Genomic DNA, 22,372 nt, shown 5'->3' with positions numbered 1-22,372 from the left:
TTGAGTATCATTGTAAAGGGCAGGCTAACAGGATTCATTCAGTCTAATCTAGCCCAATCTGTTGTCAACCAGAAAACATTATCTAATCATATCCTTCATTAGATTTAATGATATCAAATGGAAGGTTGATGATTTAAGTACTAGAGTTGATGCGCTTACCTCGTGTATGGGGCTAGACTTGCGGGGGCTGAGGTGGGACTCAGACTTGGGGGTGAGGTGGGTGGTCTCAGATTTGGGGGTGGTGCTGGAGGTGGAGCCTGACTTGACGCTGATGGTGGGCAGCTCGCGGTGCTTGGTGGTTGGGGAGCGCTCCGCCCTAGAGAACCCTGCAGCGTGAGGGGTTGGACCCATACGGAGCGCTGCCGCCACATCTAAATGGAGGAGGAAGATCATGAGCAGACATACAACCTCAGCCCTCTCCTCTGTGACCTGCCTGTGTGGGTAGATAGGTGGGGGGTGGGGTGTGCAGGTCGCTGGGTGACCTGTGGGAGCTGTGGGTCAACCTTGGCTGATTACACAATGGAGGAAAACATTCTGTCTCTGCTGAAATCGCAACCTTGGTGCGCCATTTTACACCGGGACCGGAAAGGACTCACCCCACGTGCACAGACTGCGCAATACGGTTTAGGTTTGGCGGAAGTCCATTGGTTTCAAAAGGATGCGGTGCACACGATTGCGACTCGGCAGCTGCACGAGTCCTCATTGCGTACCGGATTCCACACATGTAGGAAAAACCCTACATGTGCGTTACACGTGGCACTCCGGCAGAAATTAGTTTAAAAACTACTTTGTGATATTATAAGCTATCTGTCAACACCACATGAGCACTGGTTAGCCTAACAACAATGTTAGCTTTCATCCATTTTGCACTTTTAGGTGCAGTCAGTCAATTGTACAGTGCACCCCAAACCACAATAAGTTTGTCGCAGTCTACAGTATGTTCATGTGGTGTAAAGGGCTTAACCATAGTGCACAGACATCACTCACTGACTCGAATGCTCACTCAGCCCGCTCTCACAAATCTAGGTGTGTGTGTTTGTGTGTGTCATGCATACAACAACAGCAATCCCCAACCAAACTGTAAGACTGTGATGGTGATGGTCATGACAGTGCCCACAAGTGGCCAGTGATAGGCCAGGACAGGGAAGGAGTGTGCTTGTGACAGTGACCAACACCTCTGAAAAAGGCAAGTCAATAACAGTACCCTGTAGGGAGGGGTCACAGGGGAGACTGTCACTACCCTCCAGACTCCAGAAGGCGATATCAGCCAGAGACATCATATCCCATGGCCCAGCTGAGTCTAAAACACAAACACACCTACTTGGATGGATGGGTGGATAATAGGGATTTGGATTCCGTTTAATGGATACATCAAAGCCAGCTGTGGCCAGTATTACTACATATAGTAGTGGACCTAGTGGGCCTACAATCAAATGGAATATATCATCTCGATTTAGACATAATAGCAACAAAATCCTACAGGTAACATACTCTCTTTCACAATAATCTTCATATGTTAAGTCCTGGTACAGAGTCTGAGGGTTAATGGAGATTCAGTAGGTTGTGGAGTGATCAGACAATATGAACATAATATGAATTATTACAGGGACAGGGAATGTATGCCGAAAGTGAGTATGAGCGGTACACTGTATTGGTATAGACTCAGTCAATGATTGCTGTGTAGCATACAGTACCTCTCTCTACAGCCAGGCCCATCCCGTTGGTCAGATAGGACAGACTGGCATTGGCGATGAGGGAGGAGCCAGCCATGTCCACCTTGGAGGCCTGCAGGCGGAACTTCTCCAGCTCATGGGAGAGCATTCCAAACTGCTCACTCTGACTGCGACACTTGTCCTCCAGCTCCCGCACCTTGGACTGGACACAGCACACATACATACACAGGCTCAATACCAGCTTGTGCCCTTGGCTATCTATTCATAATATCATCTTATTACAGCCTCTGGCCTTGCTTCAAGCTCCTACTTTTCAGGCCAGTCAGTCTCCTTGAATTTTATTTCAAATCTTACTGCAGGTTGAGCAAGAATTGATCCTTACAATCTTATTTTCATACGTCATCCATGTAAGAGAATCTTAAAAACTGTGTGTCTCCACAAAAACAATTTCAGTGACAGTTCGCTAACAATTAACATGAGGTTACAAACAAAAAATACAGAACGAGAGGGTAAAGGAGGGTAAGTAACAGGTTTGAGGGCCTTAGTAAGAGAAGCAGAAACTCAGTGGGGTGACTAACAGGATCTGGAGTGCAGCGTAATTTGCAGTGAGTTGCATGTCCTCCAACACAGTTTTGTGCTCACACTACCAAAGCCACTACAGAGCAAGGCTCAGTCAGAACACTCTACAGAGTTTAGTGTAAGCCCGAGTGAATTTCTATAAGCGGCTGCTTTCGCTTCCGGTTGTGGTGGGAGTTTCCTGGCAGACCGATGTGACAGGGCCCCTACTCGAAACCGTCTCAACCCAGTTTCCTGTTAAATCTCTCACCTACACCAAGCCTGGGCTGAACAGAATGACTACATCTCTAAACGTACAATGTCAAAGCGGGAAAGACTGCTACAACTTCAAGATCAACTGCTGATATGCAGCTTTACACAGAATAAACACTCTTCTCGAGATTAGTCACAGACTACAGATCATGCTCAAAGTGAGACTTGATTAAAAATACTCTGAGAGGAAAGAGAAGCCCTACGATAGCAGGGTCACAGCATGACTGCCAAGAGAGCAGGCTAACTCTATCTTAACACCTTGAGCTTAGGTAACAAGCCAATGAGCATGTGCTCAGCTCAGTGGGAGCTTGGTATCTGTGCCACAGACACACTCTAATCTAGAGAGCGTCACAGGGCACCAGCCTGTTTCACACACAGTTTAAATCACCTTCACACACCCAGCCAGCCGGCATCAGAGGGTCTCTGTGCCCACACAAAGGGATTATCAAAATGAACACAAGTACCACTAGGCCTGTTATGTAACTCTAGTATAAACACATATACATGGAGTATACGTCACACACGCAAACCTGGCTGGAGTCTGTCACCGCGCAGGGAGGTCTGATTTCCTGTCCAATTAAATAACATGTAGCTAATACAGGAGCCAATACGATCAGCTACATTGCCATTTTCAACTAAATATAAGCTACTACTTACACACTGCCTCTCATACTAGTTTGCTAAAGGTATATTGATTCAGTACAGACAGACACACACACACACACACGCACACGCACACGCACACACTTAAGGTGGGGGGGTTGGAGAGGAGGTTGGGATCTGGGCTAGAGTATCTGTAGTCAGGGTGTTACTGGTACCTGCATGCAGTCCAGTGTACTCTGGTTAGAAGGAAGAAACAAACGCACAAAACAGCTTTTCAAAACAAACACATGCTTGTGAACATTGAGTCCAGGAAGAAAACAAATGGTTAATAGATTAGAGATGCTGTCTTAGAGAAGGCCCTGTCAGTCTCCATCACTGGATGTCTCTCTACCCTCCATACCTAACACTTCTCCTTCTGCTCCTCTGAAATGCTCACTCATTGACTGTTGACATTTAAGGGATATATCCAAGAGAGTTGGGTCAAATGATGTGGACTTTAAAAAGGCGCTTTATCTACAAGGTCTTGGTTTCTCCTCTCTGAGCATGCTCTGTTGAGAGACTTGGAAACAAATCATATAAACACAGAGCCCTCTGGAGGGAGAGAGACTTTTTCTAGTGATGTTCTGAGTTTAGAGACAACGAGAGGAATAGAGAAAGTAACATACTGTAGAAGGATAGAGTAAGAGAGAGACAAAAAGCAAAAGAGTAGAGATTAGGGGGAATAGATAGTGAGCAATTCAAACAAAACATGTGCAACTGTACTCTACCAGCTCCCTCTGCAACACAAGCTGGATCAAATCCTACAATAGAATATACACTTCATTTACACACAGTTACACAATCCATTAATACTGTACATGGGATACATTCACAGAGAAGGAAGAATATACACAATGACACAATGTACATTAAATTGACATTTGAGGCTTTTGACTGTGTCTTTACAATGTTCTTGTTCAATTAGGCTTCTTTTATTTATTTTCTGGGACCAAATTAAGACAGATGGGGATTTGAACTGGTGCCAGTGATCTTCACTTGTCATGGACCTCTTGGGTTCATCATATCTCAAACTATACTAAACTCTTGACACTTTCCACTAGCAAACTTCACAAGGCAGTATAAAAGCCATCTGTTCAAACGGTTACATTATCCAGCCTCCTAAGTGCGAGAACAACACAAGGGTAGATTCTCCCTCTAACGGCTACACTGACAGGTGTTTTAACAACGCAAAGAACTGATAATGTATTCACACTGTGTCAGTGACAAAGGGAAGTTTTTTGTCTGCTGAAGAGAGAGAGGGGGGAGATTCAATATTTGACTCTTTTTGTTTAGCATTAGGCTGTTGAGAAAAGTCTGTCTGAATTATGAATGAGGCTGCAACTCATCAGAGCATGGTGAAGGAGAGTAGTACACTAGAGCCACACTGAAGGACTCAAATATATACACTCAACCTCTCACTACTTTGGGCATGGGAGTGGGAGAGAGTTCCTCAGCTCTTGTGGTTCGGATAAATATGGAAACATTAGTCTTGAGTGAAGTACTTCACCTCAATGTCGTAAGTCTATATCAGGCCTAGTTCATGTAGGCTATACAGAGTGCCATTTCCCCTGTGTGAGAGAGACTGATAATACAGTGGCCATAGAAACACAACCACCAGACTCACCTCCAGCACCTGCACCACCCCCTCATGCTCCCTCCTGGCGAATAACTGAGCCTGTTGAATAAAAAAAGAAAATCAACCCATTGTTCTTCTTCCTAAAGGCTGCCTCCTGCTGGATGAAGTCTTTATTGCGCATAAATAAGGTTGATGATGACTTGTGTGTGGTTGCTGGGAACATGGCTGGGCAGTAGTAATTATACAGCTAGGCCATGGTGGTTGGAAGGCTGGTCCAGTGGTACTAGTAGAAGGCAGGGAGGAGTGCATAAGGGTGCTCACCCTATGTAGCCGTTTGATCTCATCCTGTTTGAACTTGAGGATAGCCAGTGCCTGCTCATGTTCCAGTTCCAGCTGCTGCCTTCGCTCGGCGACATCTCGCATATGCTGAATGTACACAGAACAGAAATGTAGTCGCACAACCCTTACAGAACTTTACACAAGCTGCATATTCGCAGGAAACATACACTGCTAACTACCAATAACAGTGAAATATGTTTGTGGTCACATGTGACCCCAGCTGTACCTTTAGGACCTGCTCTAAGTTCTCCAGTTTGGCACGGAGTCTCTGGTTCTCCTCGAGAACTGAATTTCGTTGAGCGGTCACTTCAGAGAGGTCTTCCCTCAGCTCCTCATTTTCAACCCGGGCCTAAGAAAGAGAGAGAGCATGGGCATGACCGCTGGCACCGTACAGTCAGGGGGAGAGGAGATAGGTCTATCAAATAACATCCCATGTAGGTCAATGGCAGGGACTGGTCAATGGCAGGGACTTTTGAGGGTTCCCATATGATCCATACAGTACATGTAGAGTAACTCCTACATGGCAGCAGTAAGTCTGAGAGGGCCTCTGGAGACACTGACCTGGTCGAGCCGCTGTGCCTTCCTCCTGAGGAGATCCGCCTCCTCTGCTAGTTGCTCATTTTTGCCTCGCTCATCCTCAAGCTGGCTCTCCTGTCAGAGACGACCACAAGACAAGACTCAGCTTAAGTAGGGGAAGTCCATTACTCCTAATCACCTCTAGTAAGAGGAGTAACTGTCCTGCAGTAACACATGGCACTGGCTGCAGCTGGAGAGCAGTCAGGAGGCAGGTGAGCGTACAGCCCAGTATGAGGGGATTCCTTACCAAATCCAGACATCTCTTCTGTCGCTTCCTTACTTCATGTTCAAGGTTTTCACATTCTTTTCTCTTCTTGCTCAGCTCCCTTTCCTGAACAAACAACCGCCACAAAGCCAGAACATGGCACGTTACAAAGACTATACGCTTCAGAAAATCCATATCTGTCTCTGTTGAAATCAGATCGCCATCGAGTATTAACCCTGAAACCCTTTCACAGTAGCTTGTTGTCATAGTTTTAACAGTCTTTTTCATGAACATGATATTTGGCATCAGACATGGACATTGTTTTCTGTGAGAAATGACAATGAGAGAGCCATACATCTATCATACATCATTAAATCATATCCTGCATGTCAGACCGCAAATCATGAACCAATCATTTTTGTGTCCCAAAAACGTGTCTACACCATCAATCTGTTTTGAATACTAAAGAAATAAGTCATTCATTTCGATATTGACCTCTGACATGGTAACAACAAGGTATTACAAAGCTTAGCATCCTTTAATTATTCTAAATGCAGCTTACATGCAGGCCCAGAGAAGGAGAAATCAGCTTATTTCAGAATTGCCGCAGCAACGTAATCAAGCATTACCACTATGAATGTGTGGGGGAGTGGACAGAGGGGCTAATTGCAGACTGGAAACAGCTTAATGGAGGAAATGCACTCTCCAATGATGTCATAGCAAGACAATATTGATAATTAAAAAGCGGTCTGTGGCCTGATTTATTCTCGCGATTGTCTGTGAGTGATAGCATTAACGCTTTGTTTAGCTAGTGAGGACTAAGTACATCCTGACCACAGTTACTAAATCATATCCCGCTCAAAACTTCTTAAGCCAGCTATCAATTTGAAGCAGTGCTGACCACTCTTCCAATTAGCGAGTGTGTGCGTGTCAGTAAATGAGGGTGTAAGGTGAGGGGGAATCTGGCTGTTCTCACCAGCAACTGTAGGCGCTGCTCCTCTGTGTGCTCCTCCTGATCGGAGGGGGTGGGGCTGAGGCCCGGTGGGGGCGTCACTCGCGGCCCCGACTCCTCCTCCTCTCCGGGAGTCTCCTTACACCTGGCTGGAGCCTCATCTAATGCCACACATGGGGTCTCTGCTGCAACCTTCCAGGGGCACAAAACAGGAACAACCATGCCTTTAACATAATATGACACACAACAAAGTTAATATGATATCATGAAATCTGGGTATTAGACAAGACAACATAATGAAGCATCTGTACGAGCATAAGCATTACCCTGATAGATGCATTACCCAGATAGAGGTGCAGTGGTCATTCAGAGGTCTTTAGGAGGGACAGTCAAGATAAGGTTTATGAGGTTTAGTGAATAATAGTGAGTAATTTTGAAGTCCAGTAGGGGGCACTGGCTGGGAAAGTGTTTGACATTGGTGTCATTATCTTGTCAGCCTGGCTTCAGCAGGTTAAGAGTCGGGAATCAGTGTCTAATTTTAGTGCACACCTACTTATGCTCTCAGTAAAACTGGGCTAGTGCAGGTAAGGTCACGACCTAGTAACAGGATCAAAGGAACAGTGCCATGTGCAAGGAGAAACTCTCATTTACAGTGTTAGTCATTAGCTAAAGACCAGAATTAGCACACGCACGCACACACACACGCACACGCACGCACACACACACACACACGCACACACGCACACACACACACACACACACACACACACACACACACACACACACACACACACGCTTACTCTATGCAATATAAGTCAGGGAAAGTAAGATATTTAGATGCAAAGCACCCATTATTAGGGGGACAGAGAGCTTAAATCTTTGGAATAAAATACCAGCCGGCTGTCAGTACACCTAAGCTCACACCATTGTTACTGGTCAGTGACTGAGCAATAATCAGTCAAAGGAAAGTGGTCCCCTGAGTTTAGACTGCATGGTAAGGAGGGAATTTGAGTGTTTACCCACAATGATGAGCTCAAAGCATTATCAGAGTTCAGGCAGTGTGTCATACAGTTGAGACTGAGAGCTGAGGGGAGACACTGAGAGAATATTACATAATATGTTATTGGTAGAGTGTTACGTGGGACGGTATGGCTGAAACAGAGAGACAGCTATATAGTACACTATACTACATAGTATAAGTAGACTACTACGGTACGGTACAGCTTACAGTAACAGTATGCTAAAGTTTCACAGTGTGCACTCTGTGGCGTATGAGTGGGTAAACAGATAAGCGCTGATGTTGAGTGCTCATATCAGAGGTGGTCTGAGGTAAATGTTATTTCTCAAGTAAATGTTATTTATTTATAGACCTAGGCATGTTGAATTACTTGGAAACATACCATATCCACACATAGTAAAATGCATACCTTTGAGTCATGAGAACAGAGAGACTATGTCTTGGGCAAAGACAGTTACACCTCTGTTCTTGGACCTCTCATACTCTTGACTTCAGCTAGCTGAACGACATATTTCATTGTGCACAACGTCACAATTAAAGTTGCTAAAGGTAGGCAACTTAATATGCACAAAAAAGTGTGATAATAAATTGTTCAGGAAATCATGTGCATTATTATGCAATGTTGTTAGTCAATTAGAGGCATGGCTCGCTTTACAGTAGTTGCCCATCTGCAGGTTATGGCAGTGAACTCACGCTCTACTCTATGATCTCTACTCCACCTCCCTCACCTGACCTTGACCCATGCTATGATCTCTACTCCACCTCCCTCACCTGACCTTGACCCATGCTATGATCTCTACTACACCTCCCTCACCTGACCTTGACCCATGCTATGATCTCTACTCCACCTCCCTCACCTGACCTTGACCCATGCTATGATCTCTACTCCACCTCCCTCACCTGACCTTGACCCATGCTATGATCTCTACTCCACCTCCCTCACCTGACCTTGACCCATGCTATGATCTCTACTCCACCCCCCTCACCTGACCTTGACCCATGCTATGATCTCTGGATCATGCATACTAGATGTACACTATAAGGCTTAGTTCTATCAAACCTATTAGGCAGTGCTTGGTCTATGCTTTCTTAGCCCTCAGACGCATGTCAGACGCTGTAGATCCACACATTCTGCGTAGTTAGATTTTTAGATTGTCCGTTTTTTTTAAGGTCCTAGGCCTACTCGTCCATTGCTATTTAAGCACACACAGACTGGTCAGTTTACTGTATACTTACCTATGCATACAAGGACTGGTTCATGCTTACTAATTCACAAACCACGCAGAGTCTGGCTGGTCCATTACCAGCCATACACACCTTCCCATTGCTGTGGTCCATGCTCACTAAGGGCGAAACTGCAGGCCAGGTCCATGCTTACTAAAGCAGTGACAGATCCCATTCAGCAGGCCCTGAATGCCATAAGCACATTGGCGTAATCCCTGTGGACTACTGAAACGGGTAACTGGATCACTTCTTTTAAAAGCACCTTAATGGATTGGCCTGGCCGTTGGTTTTCTTTTAATACAGAACATATCGATGCCCAACGATCAAATGGTCTACAATCCTATCACGATATGCTGTCTAAATTCTACATCTGGGTGCAAAAAAATCTCTGACAGTTACAGAACAGGTTTTGGGACAGGCGTCACTCGACTTGGTAGGCCTCATGTGTCTCTGCTTGCATACAAGTGTTATTTCACCGTAAACCAGGGTGAGAGTTACGGTGTGGGATTTACTGAAATGCATATTGAAACGCAACAGCTATCAGATCTGCAAGAGAAATCCACTTAGTTGGGACTCATGTTACAATAATAACATAGGACGCGTAGCGGCAACAGAGCAAGAGAGCTACAGGCAGGCTATAATAATCTTTTCCATCACGATTTCAGTCTGTCCTATAAATAACTGAGGAAAATAAAACTGGATACCCTAAACTACTTATGATGTGCCTGATGATTCTTCCAAGAGCTGTTTGTTTTTCAATATTATTTCTTCTAATACTATCTTGCATAGCCACAGTCCTACATGGGGATAAACATACAAAGTTAACCACACGCACAGAGGGAGTCAGACCCAAACACAAAATATGACCTACCCCTCTCCTGTGATCTGTGGCAACGTCAAGGCTTTCCCCGGCCCCAATTATCCAGAGCAGGGCGAGCTAGAAAAGTCTTTGGTGCGGCTAGAGTCTTACCTACCATCCAAAACCCTCTCACCGCTGCCACGGCAACAGAGAGAGGATTACTGGACTGTACCATTCTGTTGTTAGAGGGGATTAGAGTGCACACAACATGGCCCCTTTCTGTGCATGCGTGTGTGTTGCACAGATGACAGATTATCACAACCAGCATTCTCATCTAAGCTTCAAAGAGAGAAGTGATTTTTTCCTCAGAAACTTTAGAATGAGATGAATGAGATGCATGTCTCAAATACATTGGTTTTGACATTGGTTTCCCTTGCTGCACTAGGCTCACAGTTTTTTTTTTTATGACTGGCCAAATTTTGAAAATAGTGAGATTCGCTGATGGCCATTTTTAGATAATGTTTTATTTACTCATAGTTTACATGTCACTGCATTTCTTATGCTAAAGTATATAATTTTTATATATTTACACCATCTGTATATTTATGCAGCCATATTAGAGCCTACAATCAAAATCTCTGGATCTCAGTGCATGATAGGCGTCACATCTGGGAGGGTAAGTAAGAGAGAGAATTGTTTCTAAGAACCCAGTGCTCAGTGCTTCAGAGCTTGTGACTTCTGTCTCTTGATCAGTCCCAAGTTCAAGACAGGGAATCATCTCATTATGGCTCCTGGTAGATTATGGTCAGCTCTGACAGTGAGCCATTATATAACACTGTAAAACAGCATCTATGCCAACATAAACATACACTAAGCTTCAAAAAACCCCAGTGGACCAAATTCCACATTAACAAACTCACATAATCCTGGCCGCAGCAGCACTAGACTATCCACCCCCCTTTAATGAAAAGACATGACCAGGTCCATGTCAGCTTCACCCTAATCTCAAACTTGGCCTTAAACAGGCTGCATGACGTCACCATGCTGCCTTTTGAGAAACACAGTTCTCAATTTACAGCAACTGCATCTTTAACCCTGGACATCTGCAGGCAAATCATATGTAGAATATGGCTTTAGCAATAACTCAAATAGATGGCACTTAGATGGACAGGTATTCCAAAGTCTCAAATATTTGCTGGGGCTTCTACTAATAGTAATAGTAATAGTGATAGTGTAATATTTGTTGGCCACAGTTGTGAAGATCTGCAGATGAGAGAGGCCTTGACTTTGACCTTGCTATTTGGTGTGCAGGGACTTTGCTTCCCTCTTGGTGACACCTCACTCGGATGCACTGCACTTTACCACCAACAGGGGTCAGTGTGGAACTGGACCGGGAATAACACCTTACCTTCTCTTCCCTCTCTACTGTCTCAACTTTTTCGATCTTGTCTGGGGCAGTGGGGCTGGGGCTGGCGTTGTGCTCCCTGGACGAGGTAACTGACAGCTGTCTCTGGAGCCTGAGGACCTCCTTCTGGGATTCCCTCAGCAGCCTCTCAAACTCCAGCACACGCGATGGGACAGGGGAACCCTACACACACACACACACACACACACACACACACACACACACAATCTATTGTCATACATGCTTAAATACTGGTACATTGTTGCATAACTGTGGCAATTTGAAACAATGACACACTTGTTTGCCATCTAGTGGAGGTATAATAACTGCCTGTGAACATAACAGAGGACAGACACTGGCCGTCTATGAACATAACCAGAGGAAGCACTCTGTGACAGAGGGAAAAGATAAATATTCAGTACACGGTAGACTAAGATCTTACAATGACAACACCAATGCCTTAGTATTTCTTGCCAGGCTGAGATCTAAATCTCATGATAAAGTGATGTGTCATGCTCTGGGGGTGATCTACAGGCTAAAGCCTAGGATGTGTCCAATAATGATTCCCAAAGATTAGGAATATCAGCTCTGACGACACAGGCGAGATAATTAAAAACAGGCATTTAGAAAGGGCACCCTCTCCTTGCTGTGATCTACATCTGCATCAGCACAACCTCACTAATTCAAGATTTGAGGACCTATCCAGCGCAGTGCTTAAATAGCACAGCAGAGGGCAAGCCTGAGGCACAATGGCCCTTTGATGAGGTTGGTGAATGACACAGTGGCTTTAGTGGGCAGACTGAGAGTTAGATTATAGGTTGCTGTTGAGCTCTCTGTTGAGGGGCGGTGTAAGATACCTTGGCAGAGCCCAGACGGGCCTCAAGCTCCCTACACTCTTGCTGCAGGGCGGCAATCTCCTTGTCCTTAGAGAGCAGAGTGTCGGCGTGCTGGGCCAGATCACGGGCACGCTGGCGGGCAAATGCTCGCTTGTACTGTTCCACTGCCCCCGGCCTCACTGGAGCTGGGGCGTTTACCTGTACGGAAGGGGAGGGGAGGGGTCAACATAAAGCAGATGGAAAATGTCATCAGTCTGACTGTTCATCAAAAACATCCGACCATTAAGGGGAACAACAGGTACTGTGATGTGTTCCTCTCAGTAGCGATTAGTGTTTTCACCTGGACATCAACTGTCGTCCTTCCCTGTAGGCAAATATTTCATGGTTCCCACTCACTCAAAGCAATAATGTGTGAATTAGCAATGAAGGTCTAACCATGATTCAGTGTGCGTAGTCAGGCAAGCAAAGTCTCAGGCATTTCAAAGTGTTATACATTTAAAGGCAGTCTATAAATACAATTTAGGTCAACCCTGTCCAATTGCTTAAGTCAAATACAATAGCTTAAGAAAAAGCTTTGGTGCTCTAAAATATCCCTCTTATTTCTCTATTAACTAAGGCTTCATTTGTATTGATTGTACTGTCCTCGTCTTTTGCATCAGCAGGGGGAGGGGAGGGAGATTTAGAGGGGTCTTTAACTCAGACAGGCCTTGGGCTCAGCCTGGTAAACAGGTGCGGTCGAATATGGAACCAGCCAATGGGCAAGGTAGCCTGGGCAGAGACAGGTGGTATTGCAGGTGGCACTGGACTAATGTAGCTCTTTAGCCCAGACCTGGGGGGGGGGGGATTTTTTTTTTAAGGTAAGTTAAAAGCTAGAGAGACAAAGTTTGAGCAATGGCATCCTGTGGACAGCGTGCCAAGATCTAGATTTAATTTACATTCTCATAACCAACCATAATGACCCAATCTACTGTTTAGGGGCACTTGTATTTTTCGACAATGACTCCCATTCATCACTCGCTGAACCATTCAGTTCAACTCATTACTAAACATTACAGTAATTCGATTTGGATGTTGGTGCTTGTTAATGAATCATGGCCATCATTTGGGGCAGTGCAGTGGGAAATGGCACAGAGATGCAGTATGGCTCTGTATCTGTAAACGGTAATACATATACAGTGTACCACTTTGAGGTTGGCCTCCTGCAGTTTGCGTGCCCTCTCCTCCAGCCTCTTGGCGATGACAGCCAGCTCTGTGTTCTTCCTCCTCAGCCGCCTGACCTTCTCCTCAGTCTCAGGGGCGCTACTCTTCCGCTGGAGAGAGGAACTAATGTTAACACTTGACAGAGTCTGCAACTCCTGCTGACACACCAATGGCCAGACATGATGACCAAAATAGTACAGTAGCTTTGCAGCTGAAGGGAGGGACTCAAAAAGACAAAAGCTTCGGTTTCTTGGTCTGAGTTAGGTTCCAGGTCTGTACCTATTCTCTGGGTTAGTAGTGTAGTCCAAACCGCTATAGTAACAGTGGGTCTTACCAGCAGGCCATTCTCCTCCCTCAGGGTGCTACAGGTCTTCTCCAGGTCATCCAGAGCTCGCAGCAGCTCAGAGTTCTGACGCACCAGGAACCCATAGTCAGTCCCATTCTGGAAGACAAGAATGAGATACACACACATCAACATCTTGTCCATGCCATTTACTTACACATCTGATCAAGATGTTTACATGGTGTAATAAGAACAAATCACTTGAATAAAAGGGAGCATACAGTATAATAATTTTGATGTTTAGGTCGCTTACTACATTTACATTTATGGCATTTAGCAGACGCCTTTATCCAAAGCGACTTACAACAAATACATTTGACTAAGTAAGTGAATCATCTATCCATCAGTCATCAAATCCATGCTAGGACCAAGGACTATTGGCAGTCACAATGCTAGAAGAAAGGAAGATTTTTTTATTTATTTTTTACTAAACTGATAGTTCATTAACATTCAGCAGCTCTACGTCTCCAGGGGAAATACACCCTCACAGTCAGCAACTAAAAAACCTCTCTCCTCAGTTGTCATCCACTGTTGTTTGGACAGTGTTTCCTGACGTTGCTCTCTGTGTGGATGACAGCTTACTGAGTAGGCTTTTCATTGGGACAGCTCAATCAGCCCACCACTGGCACTGAGCCTCTATTAGCCGTGATTCACTCACAGCACCGCAAGGAAAAGGAGAGGGATCTGCCTTCACATAGCCTTACAGGGAAATGAGAGTGAAAAAGAGAGAGGTGGAGGGAAGGAAGAGGAAAGAGAGAGGGACCACATAAACACATCTGGAAGAACTAGAAAGTGGCTCTACAATTAGCTTTGCCCAGAGCTGCCATCCGCCCACTTTCTGGACTGCAGCTGCTGGTCTGACATCTAAGACCTCATCATGTATTCTAGTTTTAGGGATGTATCAGCTGGAATTCATCCCTCACACCCTTCCTCCCATTGTTCTCATCAACCCCTTGGTGAAACATGAATAAACTTGTTATCCTGTGAGCTGGGATAGGGCTACAGTCATATTAGTGGCTTTCATTTCACCATGTATGGTTCAGACACTCACAACCTGATGCATCAGGGCAGGTATATACTAGTACCAGCTGAACAAGGGGCCCTGCCCATGTGGAGGAAGCATGGAGGCTAGACTTCCCTCAGCCTCTATGGAGGGAGAGGGTCATTCCGGTCTGTGTGGAGTGTTTTAGATGGATCCTGAGGGGAGGGAACAGACCTGGCAGAGGAGAGGGTTTGGTGGAAAGACCAGATGGACAGAAAGGACAACCAGAAAGCTGGAAGTGAGTGGAGTGTTTGTCCTTGGTGTCAGCGGCCCCTGGGCAAAATATCACAATCACCTAGACAGACATCGGCTAGGAGAGCCATGTGTGATTACAGAGTTAACCCTGTGTGCTCTGGGAACAGTTAACAGGAGGCTGTAATACTGTATCTTTAGCGGAGTACAGTGTGGTCAGATAGACAACAGAAACAGTGCACCCGTTACTGGGCTTAGACATAACATGGGGAATGTACACAAAAAAGGGCAGTGTGTGTTTGTGTGTGTAAAGTCAAATTAGAGTGCTCTATACATAGCAGTGTCTTCTCCCCATATTAATGGTGTCCTGGTGTGAGATGTTAGACATCAGTAGAGCCTATGGGCATAACACCCGATAATACCTCAGAATACTCCCGAGATCTGCTCGTCAATGTGCAATACTCTTTCAATAAAACAGCATCAATAAGACAGCAGAGATTAAATGTAATATGATACAAAGTGATAAAATGCATGCAATGTAATAAGAACAGACTTGATTCGCAGAAGGCAGGGAGGGATAAGCTCCAATATAGAGCTAACCTCCAAAACACAATTTCAGCAGGAGTTACCATGAAATCTTGCAATGTGTTAGCTTTGCCTACAAATGACTTTGTTACCATGGTTACAGCTCAATATTGGACGCATGGTGTCAGTCCCTGGAGATGCTTAATGCTACCTGTATTATAAGTCAACACTAATGACCAGCTGTTGACTGCCCCTACAGATGATGCTGCTGTGTGTTCCTTCTCCAAGGGTATGTATTTACCCTCAGTCCACCCGATCTGAAGGCTTAGGGCTGAGCAGAGAGAGGCTAGTGCCAGAAAGCCCAGATGCCACAGGGTGAAAACACACATGCTAGCAGACACAACATTTGAACTGGTGTTATAATCAGGGATGATCTGATGAAGAAAACAGAAACAATGTAAACAAAAACAACAACACATTCATAGACATAATAGACGCATACGTCATCAGCCCTCCATTTTATATTACAAATAGCCTAAACTTTAGATTCCATTGAATGCAGGCTAAATTAGAGTCTTTCACACCAGTGATGTGAGCAAAATGAGATTAATTGACAGAGCGGACACTGGTGTATAAATTCCAGTCTGAGTGATAGCCTTCCCTGCCATCTCTGCTTGAGATGATGGATGTTTGAGCAGACCACAGGAGTCCTGGCTGGCAAAGTCAAACTGCTGCTGCACCGAAAGAGAGATTTCATTACCCATCAAATGAGGTCAGCAGTTTGCTATCAAGACAGAGATGTGATTGCAGCTTGATGGTATGCAATAAAAAAAAGAAAAAAAAAGAAGAGTGGATTCTTGCAATTACAGCTCTAATCAATACAAACTGTGAGTCAGTAAGTAAATCACCCTTCAAACCTACAGCTCCTCTGAGCATAGCATCACACAGACAGATAAACTATATACAGTAGATCACTGCAAATATTTGAATGCAAATTTAGGCTTCAAACTCGAGGTGTCTAGTCTTCTTCACCTGTGGAAAAAAAAGAAAAGAAAAAACTTGGCCTGCTGTGGAAAATGTGTAGAAAACACAAGGAAATAGGGCACTATGCTGTGTCTGCAGCATCAGCAATGTTCCTCATAACCAGGTCAGAGAGTGAAAGAGCCCACCAGGAACTTCAGAGAGGGGACTCTCCACTGCTGTGTTCTATACACTGTTAACTAAAAAAACACTCTCTGAAGGGAAGACTCCACCATATACAGGCTTACATTAATCCCACTGCAGCCTCTCTCAGCAGGCAAAGAGTTAGCTGTAGCTCAGAGGGGAAGCACTGTGTCCTTGAGAGTTTCTGGTCATCGGTTACAACAGCCTTAGTGTCCCAGTGTCCCTGTGTGACACTCAGGAGAACTAACTACACTTAGTGGCCAATCAATCACCTCAGATGCAGCCCAGCCAGAATGAGCTCAGCCTCAACCTGTCTGTCTGTATTCTGATTCTAATGATGTTGGAGTCCATCCACGTCCTGTAATTGTTCCCTAGGAGGCCTATTGGAGCCCCTCTGGAGTTGTGTGGTGTAGCTGTGTTAGAGTTTCCTCTCCACAGATGGTCATGGTGGCCGCTCTCACACAAAGGGGCTGCAGGCTGTCTGTCAGGTACTGAACGCTCATGGCCAGTAGTGGTTTAGTATTCAGACTGCATTCCCCTCCCATCGGCTCAGTTTGCACACAGACGGGGCTGGCTCTGTAGGGCGGGCAGATTTTACTCAGCAGCAGAGCATGTGTCCCTGGAAAATCAGCGTCTGCCAGATAGTGTAAGCCCCAGGCAGGGGAGGCTGGTCCATCCAATACTATACACAACACCGCCCCCCCCCCACCCTTGCTCTGGCCTGTACCAGTCTGTTATTATGCTGGATGCAAACAGAGATAATTGAAGGCTTTTCTGTGTTCAAAACACACGCTGACATATTGCCGAAGCCAATGCTGATAGTTGCCATGGTAATGAGATCTTCAACAGACATAACGTCATTGAAAAGGCCATCTACATGTTGTTGTTGTCCTTATTTTCGAGATACCAAAATGCCATGGCTTCAGTGTTTAAAGGATGACTGAAACAAAAACCTAGGATTTGGAAAATGAGGCATACTACACACAATCTGAATATTACAAAGCTGATTATTCAATTCATTTCATGAAAGATGCAAGGTACATTTTTGCTAGCATGATATTTTGAACAAGGTAGAATTCATCTATGATGCCAGGATTTATCTTCTTCAATATCTCTTTATTCATGAATGAGCTATTCAAATTGAGCCACATCTCATCAGAGCGCTCCTATGGCAACCTTTAGAAACTGAGCCTGTCCCCTTAGCCTTTGTATGACTCCAGTTGGAGTAAAGCTGACATGAGCCGTGATGAGAGATGAGACACTGGATAAGAAAATATCTAGCATTGCCCCAAGTGTGCTGGTGTGTAAGATGCCATGTACTGTGATACACATCAGTGGGATCTAGGTCAAAGTGGTGTGTCTGGTTGATGCGTGTTTTAGGGAGCGCATTGCGCGTGGTTTCAGCCACTACAGAGGTACAGGGAAAGATGGTGCAGAGTGCTGCTGACAGCCTCTCTCTGTAATGCTCTTTCCTTTTCATCCCTAAGGGCAGCAGCCGTCTCCTTTAGGTGTCTCAGATGGCCACACACACACAGACACAGACACAGACACACAGACACACAGACACAGACACAGACACACAGACACACAGACACACAGACACAGACACACACGGGCAGTGTTCACACTGAGGCCTGCGTATAGCACCTGTTTGGCCATCTACTGAAGGGCAAACAGTTTGAAGCCACAATATGACAGGTGCTCACAAGGCCATTAAAACAATGATTCAGCTCATTACTGGATCACATGAATAAAATCTAATTAGGAGCAGTTCAGGGTGACTTTAGTAGCAGACTCACAGTTGTTCTCAGTCAGAGCATGACTATTTCCCATCAATTATATAGATACTGAGGCAACATCTACATAATAAGGCATTTTTTCAGTAACTTTTTGGGAAACATTTCTACTGGCATAACACTGACTGAAAGCAAGCAATGCAAACTGGCAAGAGCATTGTATCACTGCTTTGACTGGCATAGTTGATATTCCTCAAATTCCCACTTGAATTTTATTGGCAAACTGTTTTTGTTTCCCAGTCACCGGATCTGAATCCAATAGAACACCTTTGGGATTTGGTCGGATGGGAGATTCACAGCTTGAAAGTGCACCTGAATAATCTGCAGGAACTGCGTGATGCAACCATGTCATCATGGACCAGAATCTCAAAGGAATGTTTCCAACATCTTGTGTAATCAATGCCACGAAGAATTGAGGCTGCGTTGAGAGCAAAGGGAGGCCCTACCCAGTATTAGTATAGTGTTCCTAAATAAGGTGCTCAGTGAGTGTACCATGTACAATCAAGAACAATGAAACATGAGTGTAGGGGGAGGGAGAGAACAAACGCAGTGAAAAGCATCACAGAAGGAGAAGAACACCACCATTCAAGATATGTATTTGTTGGATAGCATGCTCTTACACATGCATGTGGACTAGATTATCCTGTCTGAGATCCACAAGCTGTATTTGTAATGTATTTTATATTCCCCACAGTCTAGTCTCACAGAAACGCAGACATCAGCACTTTGTGCTGACAGTCATGCAAGAGATCTCCTCTGTAAGACCCTGTGAAGATGGGCCAGGATAAAGGCATCTGGTACAATAACAACACACACATCTAACTGAACGCCATGGGCTCCCACTGGAACACTAGAAATTGAACTGTCAGTGTAAAAGACTGCCTCACCTCCGCAGGTTCCCTGTATCCTATTGTTATGTCTCTAAAGAGCAAAAAAGCATGTACAAATGCATGTTATTAGATGGAGAGAGGAGAAGTGCACCATCAATTCACTGGTGTTACAGGCTGACATATTTACTTTCTGAGAATAGAGGAGACTCTCTGTAATGGTGACAGTCTTCTAACCAAGCAGAAAAGCAAGGAATGTTTCAGGCTGTTCATTGAAGGGATTTCTTCCCTCTTCCCCACAGACTGACACTTGGCTCTAAATATGACTGTGTAACACATCAAAAGGTAGCTTGTGTTTCTCGGAATCACAAGACGAAAACATCTCATCCCAAAATTACATCCTAAAGGAAAACAGGATTCCCCCTTGAATAGAAAACTCCTGCTCATTTTATCCAAAAATGAAAAACAGGATAGGAGATGGTTAAAATTCAAAAACATCCCTTCATCCAGACATCACATGATGGGCGCATCTAGATGCAGGCAATATCCACCCAAAGGCAGTTGAGAGTATTCACAATAGCTCAAAATAATTTTCTAAAAAACATTAGCAATCTGGAGACCCTGGGTGCTTTCAGAGTTGCTCTCAGCGGCATTCGTCAAAGGGACTGGCCATGAGTGAGTCTAGGCCAAGTCTGCTGCATCTGAACACATCCAATTAATCCAGGCCTCGTCTGCTCTTGGCAATAAGGCAGGGAGAAACCCCCATGCCTCCACCCCCCCCCCCATCCCCCAAACAACCCCTACAGTCAAAGAAAAGCCTCTCCCCCCAGTTTTAATTACGAGGGGAGAGAAGCAAAAACAATATTCAACACAGACTGGAAATAATTGCATTCCAGTAAACTGGGTACCATAGGCCGCCTTGACACCAGTGAAGCGTTAAGATGGAGAGATAAATCAATGCCTCCCTGTGTGTCTTTCTACCACACGATATTCAATCAGTGGTTTTCTAATGAGGTTATGTGAACTGCTCTGTTGGCACCTCCATGTCCCTTTGAGAGTAATAAAGGGCAGAAGGAATGAGCCTGTTTAGATGTGCCATGCATGCTCCTTTTCTCAATATCAGCCATATTTGTAATCTTGTTTCCTGTATTACATAGTTATTTCTTTGCTTGTCAAAACGTCGGCAATATTCTCTGTAATGATGCAGTGTGGCTAGGCACCTCTGTGAGCTGAATCTACTGTACAACATCCTAAAGAGCTGGACATTAAGCTGTTAACTGTCAGTTATAACACCTCTCCTTTCTCTCCTCAGAGCCCCCTTGACTGATTACAGCATATCACGGTGAAAGACAAAGGTTACTGGCGATGAAACATGGTTGCAACTCTCGAGTTTCATTTACAGTAACATGTTGGGTTGCTTTTTTGCAGGCATTAATTTGAGCCTGGATTCCTTTGATAAGAATTCAGGGTCGAGTTAAAATCCCCCCCTTTAAACCTGGCAGGGGCGATAGTGAATGTGTAATGGAGCGATATTTCAAAATGGCTCATTTTAAATTGTGAGACAATCTATTTTAAAGCCCCCAGTTGTCTGAGCTGAGTGGTCCATTAGTAAAGTTGGATAGTGGGAGATCAGAGAGTGTTTTGTAGTAGTGTTTTGTTGATGTAGTGTTTTTAATAGACAGGTTCTGACAAATGACTTTAATTTGTGGTTGGGGTCTGATTGACAGCTGGAAGCATGGTGTGTTAAATGTAGATAAGTGAATTGGTGTATGGGGGGGGGGAGGGGGAGGGGTGCAAGGGTTAAATGTGCTACCATTCGCAGCTTTTGCCATTAAAGACGGTAAGTGAAAGGGCTAGAATTCACATCAGCAAAGGTTCATTCAATTCTACAGTCTACTGAGAAGCAAAACAGAAAAGGTTTAAAGGAACTCGTTTCCATTGTGAGTGGATCTGCATAACAAAACAACATGATTCCGTAGTAGGATTCCCTGTGTGTGGTGTTCCTCAGGAGAGTTCTGTAATTACCTCTGTTCCATCACCATCTCCTAATGCTGCCTGTGTAAGAGTACATTTAATTTCTCCACATAAATTGGATCTCTGTGTGCGGTCCTCAGTGTGGATGTAACATCAGTCATTAGATTGTAGCTCCAGACAGGCCCCACCACTGGGGGTTTAGCCTTGAGCCATGAGGGGACAGCCTTTCAATAAGGAATTGCCTAATAGCTTCAGGTTAAATATAAAATAATAATAATTTAAAAAAAAGCACTTCATATTGGGGGGAAAAAACATCAATAACAAAAAGATAACCATGGATAAAATTGAATTTGTAACTTAAATATTCATTGTTCCCAAAGAAAAAGTCCCTTTTTGTCCCAAACATAGCTTTCCAATTTCTGTGTTCAACAGTCAAACCAAAGAGGCTCATGGCTGTGAAAGATACAAGAGAGGTCTAGAGAGGTCAAGAGAGGTCTAGAGAGGTCAAGAGAGGTCTAGAGAGGTCTAGAGAGGTCTAGAGAGGTCTAGAGAGGTCTAGAGAGGTCTAGACAAAACCACTTTTCAAATGGAAACAAGGACTTGAGGGAAAATAAAGGCTATATATATATAAGATTCACACAAATTGTAGATTATGTGGTACACAATGTTAAAGTACAAGTTTCTTAAATTAAGAAATGCTATGAAAAAATATGTTATGCTCAGGTAATGTGTCCTGGGCTTATAAATCTCTCTGTTCAGGACAGCACATAACTAGTCCTGTTACAATGTAATAAAACATTATAATTCCGCAGCATACTGTTAAGAGGACATGTAAAAGACAAGTTGAGAAAGATGAGGTTCTCTTTTGAAGTTTCAGGGCTGCTTCTAGAGTGTGTGAAAGAACTGAGTTCTCCTCTTTGTTGCCAGTGATCTGGAAGTGATGAATGGTAGAATAGGTCCCAAACCTTTGATTATCTCACTTGTTACAAACTGCAGCAGCCAGTGATAGCCAAAGATACGGGAGTGTTTGCTTCGCTCTTATTCCCCGGGGCAGCGTCCTTTAACACAAATAAAACAGATTTCTCTGACCTAGATCAACGCTGCACAACTGGAGATGTTTACAAAAATAGGGTTAGACCACAGAATGAAAATGACAGCCTTGAAAATGAACTTATTTAGATTTCCTTCAGCCATCAGAAACCTCTTTTCTTTACCTTATTCTCCTTTTCCACCTCT

The 22,372-nt window shown here is 44.4% G+C and overlaps 1 protein-coding gene across 1 annotated transcript in view; it reads right to left on the bottom strand.

The window, feature by feature from the left end:
• The window catches only part of tspoap1 (TSPO associated protein 1), a gene marked incomplete at its 5' end in the record, with an annotated part of 63,817 nt that overhangs the window by 16,282 nt on the left and 25,163 nt on the right, over positions 1-22,372 (bottom strand). The window contains 13 exons of the mRNA XM_083695121.1: positions 160-371; positions 1,695-1,875; positions 3,872-3,904; positions 4,768-4,818; positions 5,041-5,145; positions 5,285-5,407; positions 5,620-5,709; positions 5,882-5,965; positions 6,816-6,983; positions 11,259-11,420; positions 12,095-12,271; positions 13,255-13,383; positions 13,608-13,715. Coding sequence (XP_083551247.1) covers positions 160-371; positions 1,695-1,875; positions 3,872-3,904; positions 4,768-4,818; positions 5,041-5,145; positions 5,285-5,407; positions 5,620-5,709; positions 5,882-5,965; positions 6,816-6,983; positions 11,259-11,420; positions 12,095-12,271; positions 13,255-13,383; positions 13,608-13,715 — 1,623 coding nt within the window. The remainder of the gene's footprint in view (positions 1-159; positions 372-1,694; positions 1,876-3,871; positions 3,905-4,767; positions 4,819-5,040; positions 5,146-5,284; positions 5,408-5,619; positions 5,710-5,881; positions 5,966-6,815; positions 6,984-11,258; positions 11,421-12,094; positions 12,272-13,254; positions 13,384-13,607; positions 13,716-22,372) is intronic.

The sequence above is a fragment of the Argentina silus genome, assembly GCF_951799395.1.
Source record: "Argentina silus genome assembly, chromosome: 2".
Lineage (NCBI taxonomy): Eukaryota > Metazoa > Chordata > Actinopteri > Argentiniformes > Argentinidae > Argentina > Argentina silus.
This window is presented reverse-complemented; position numbering and strand designations above follow the sequence as displayed.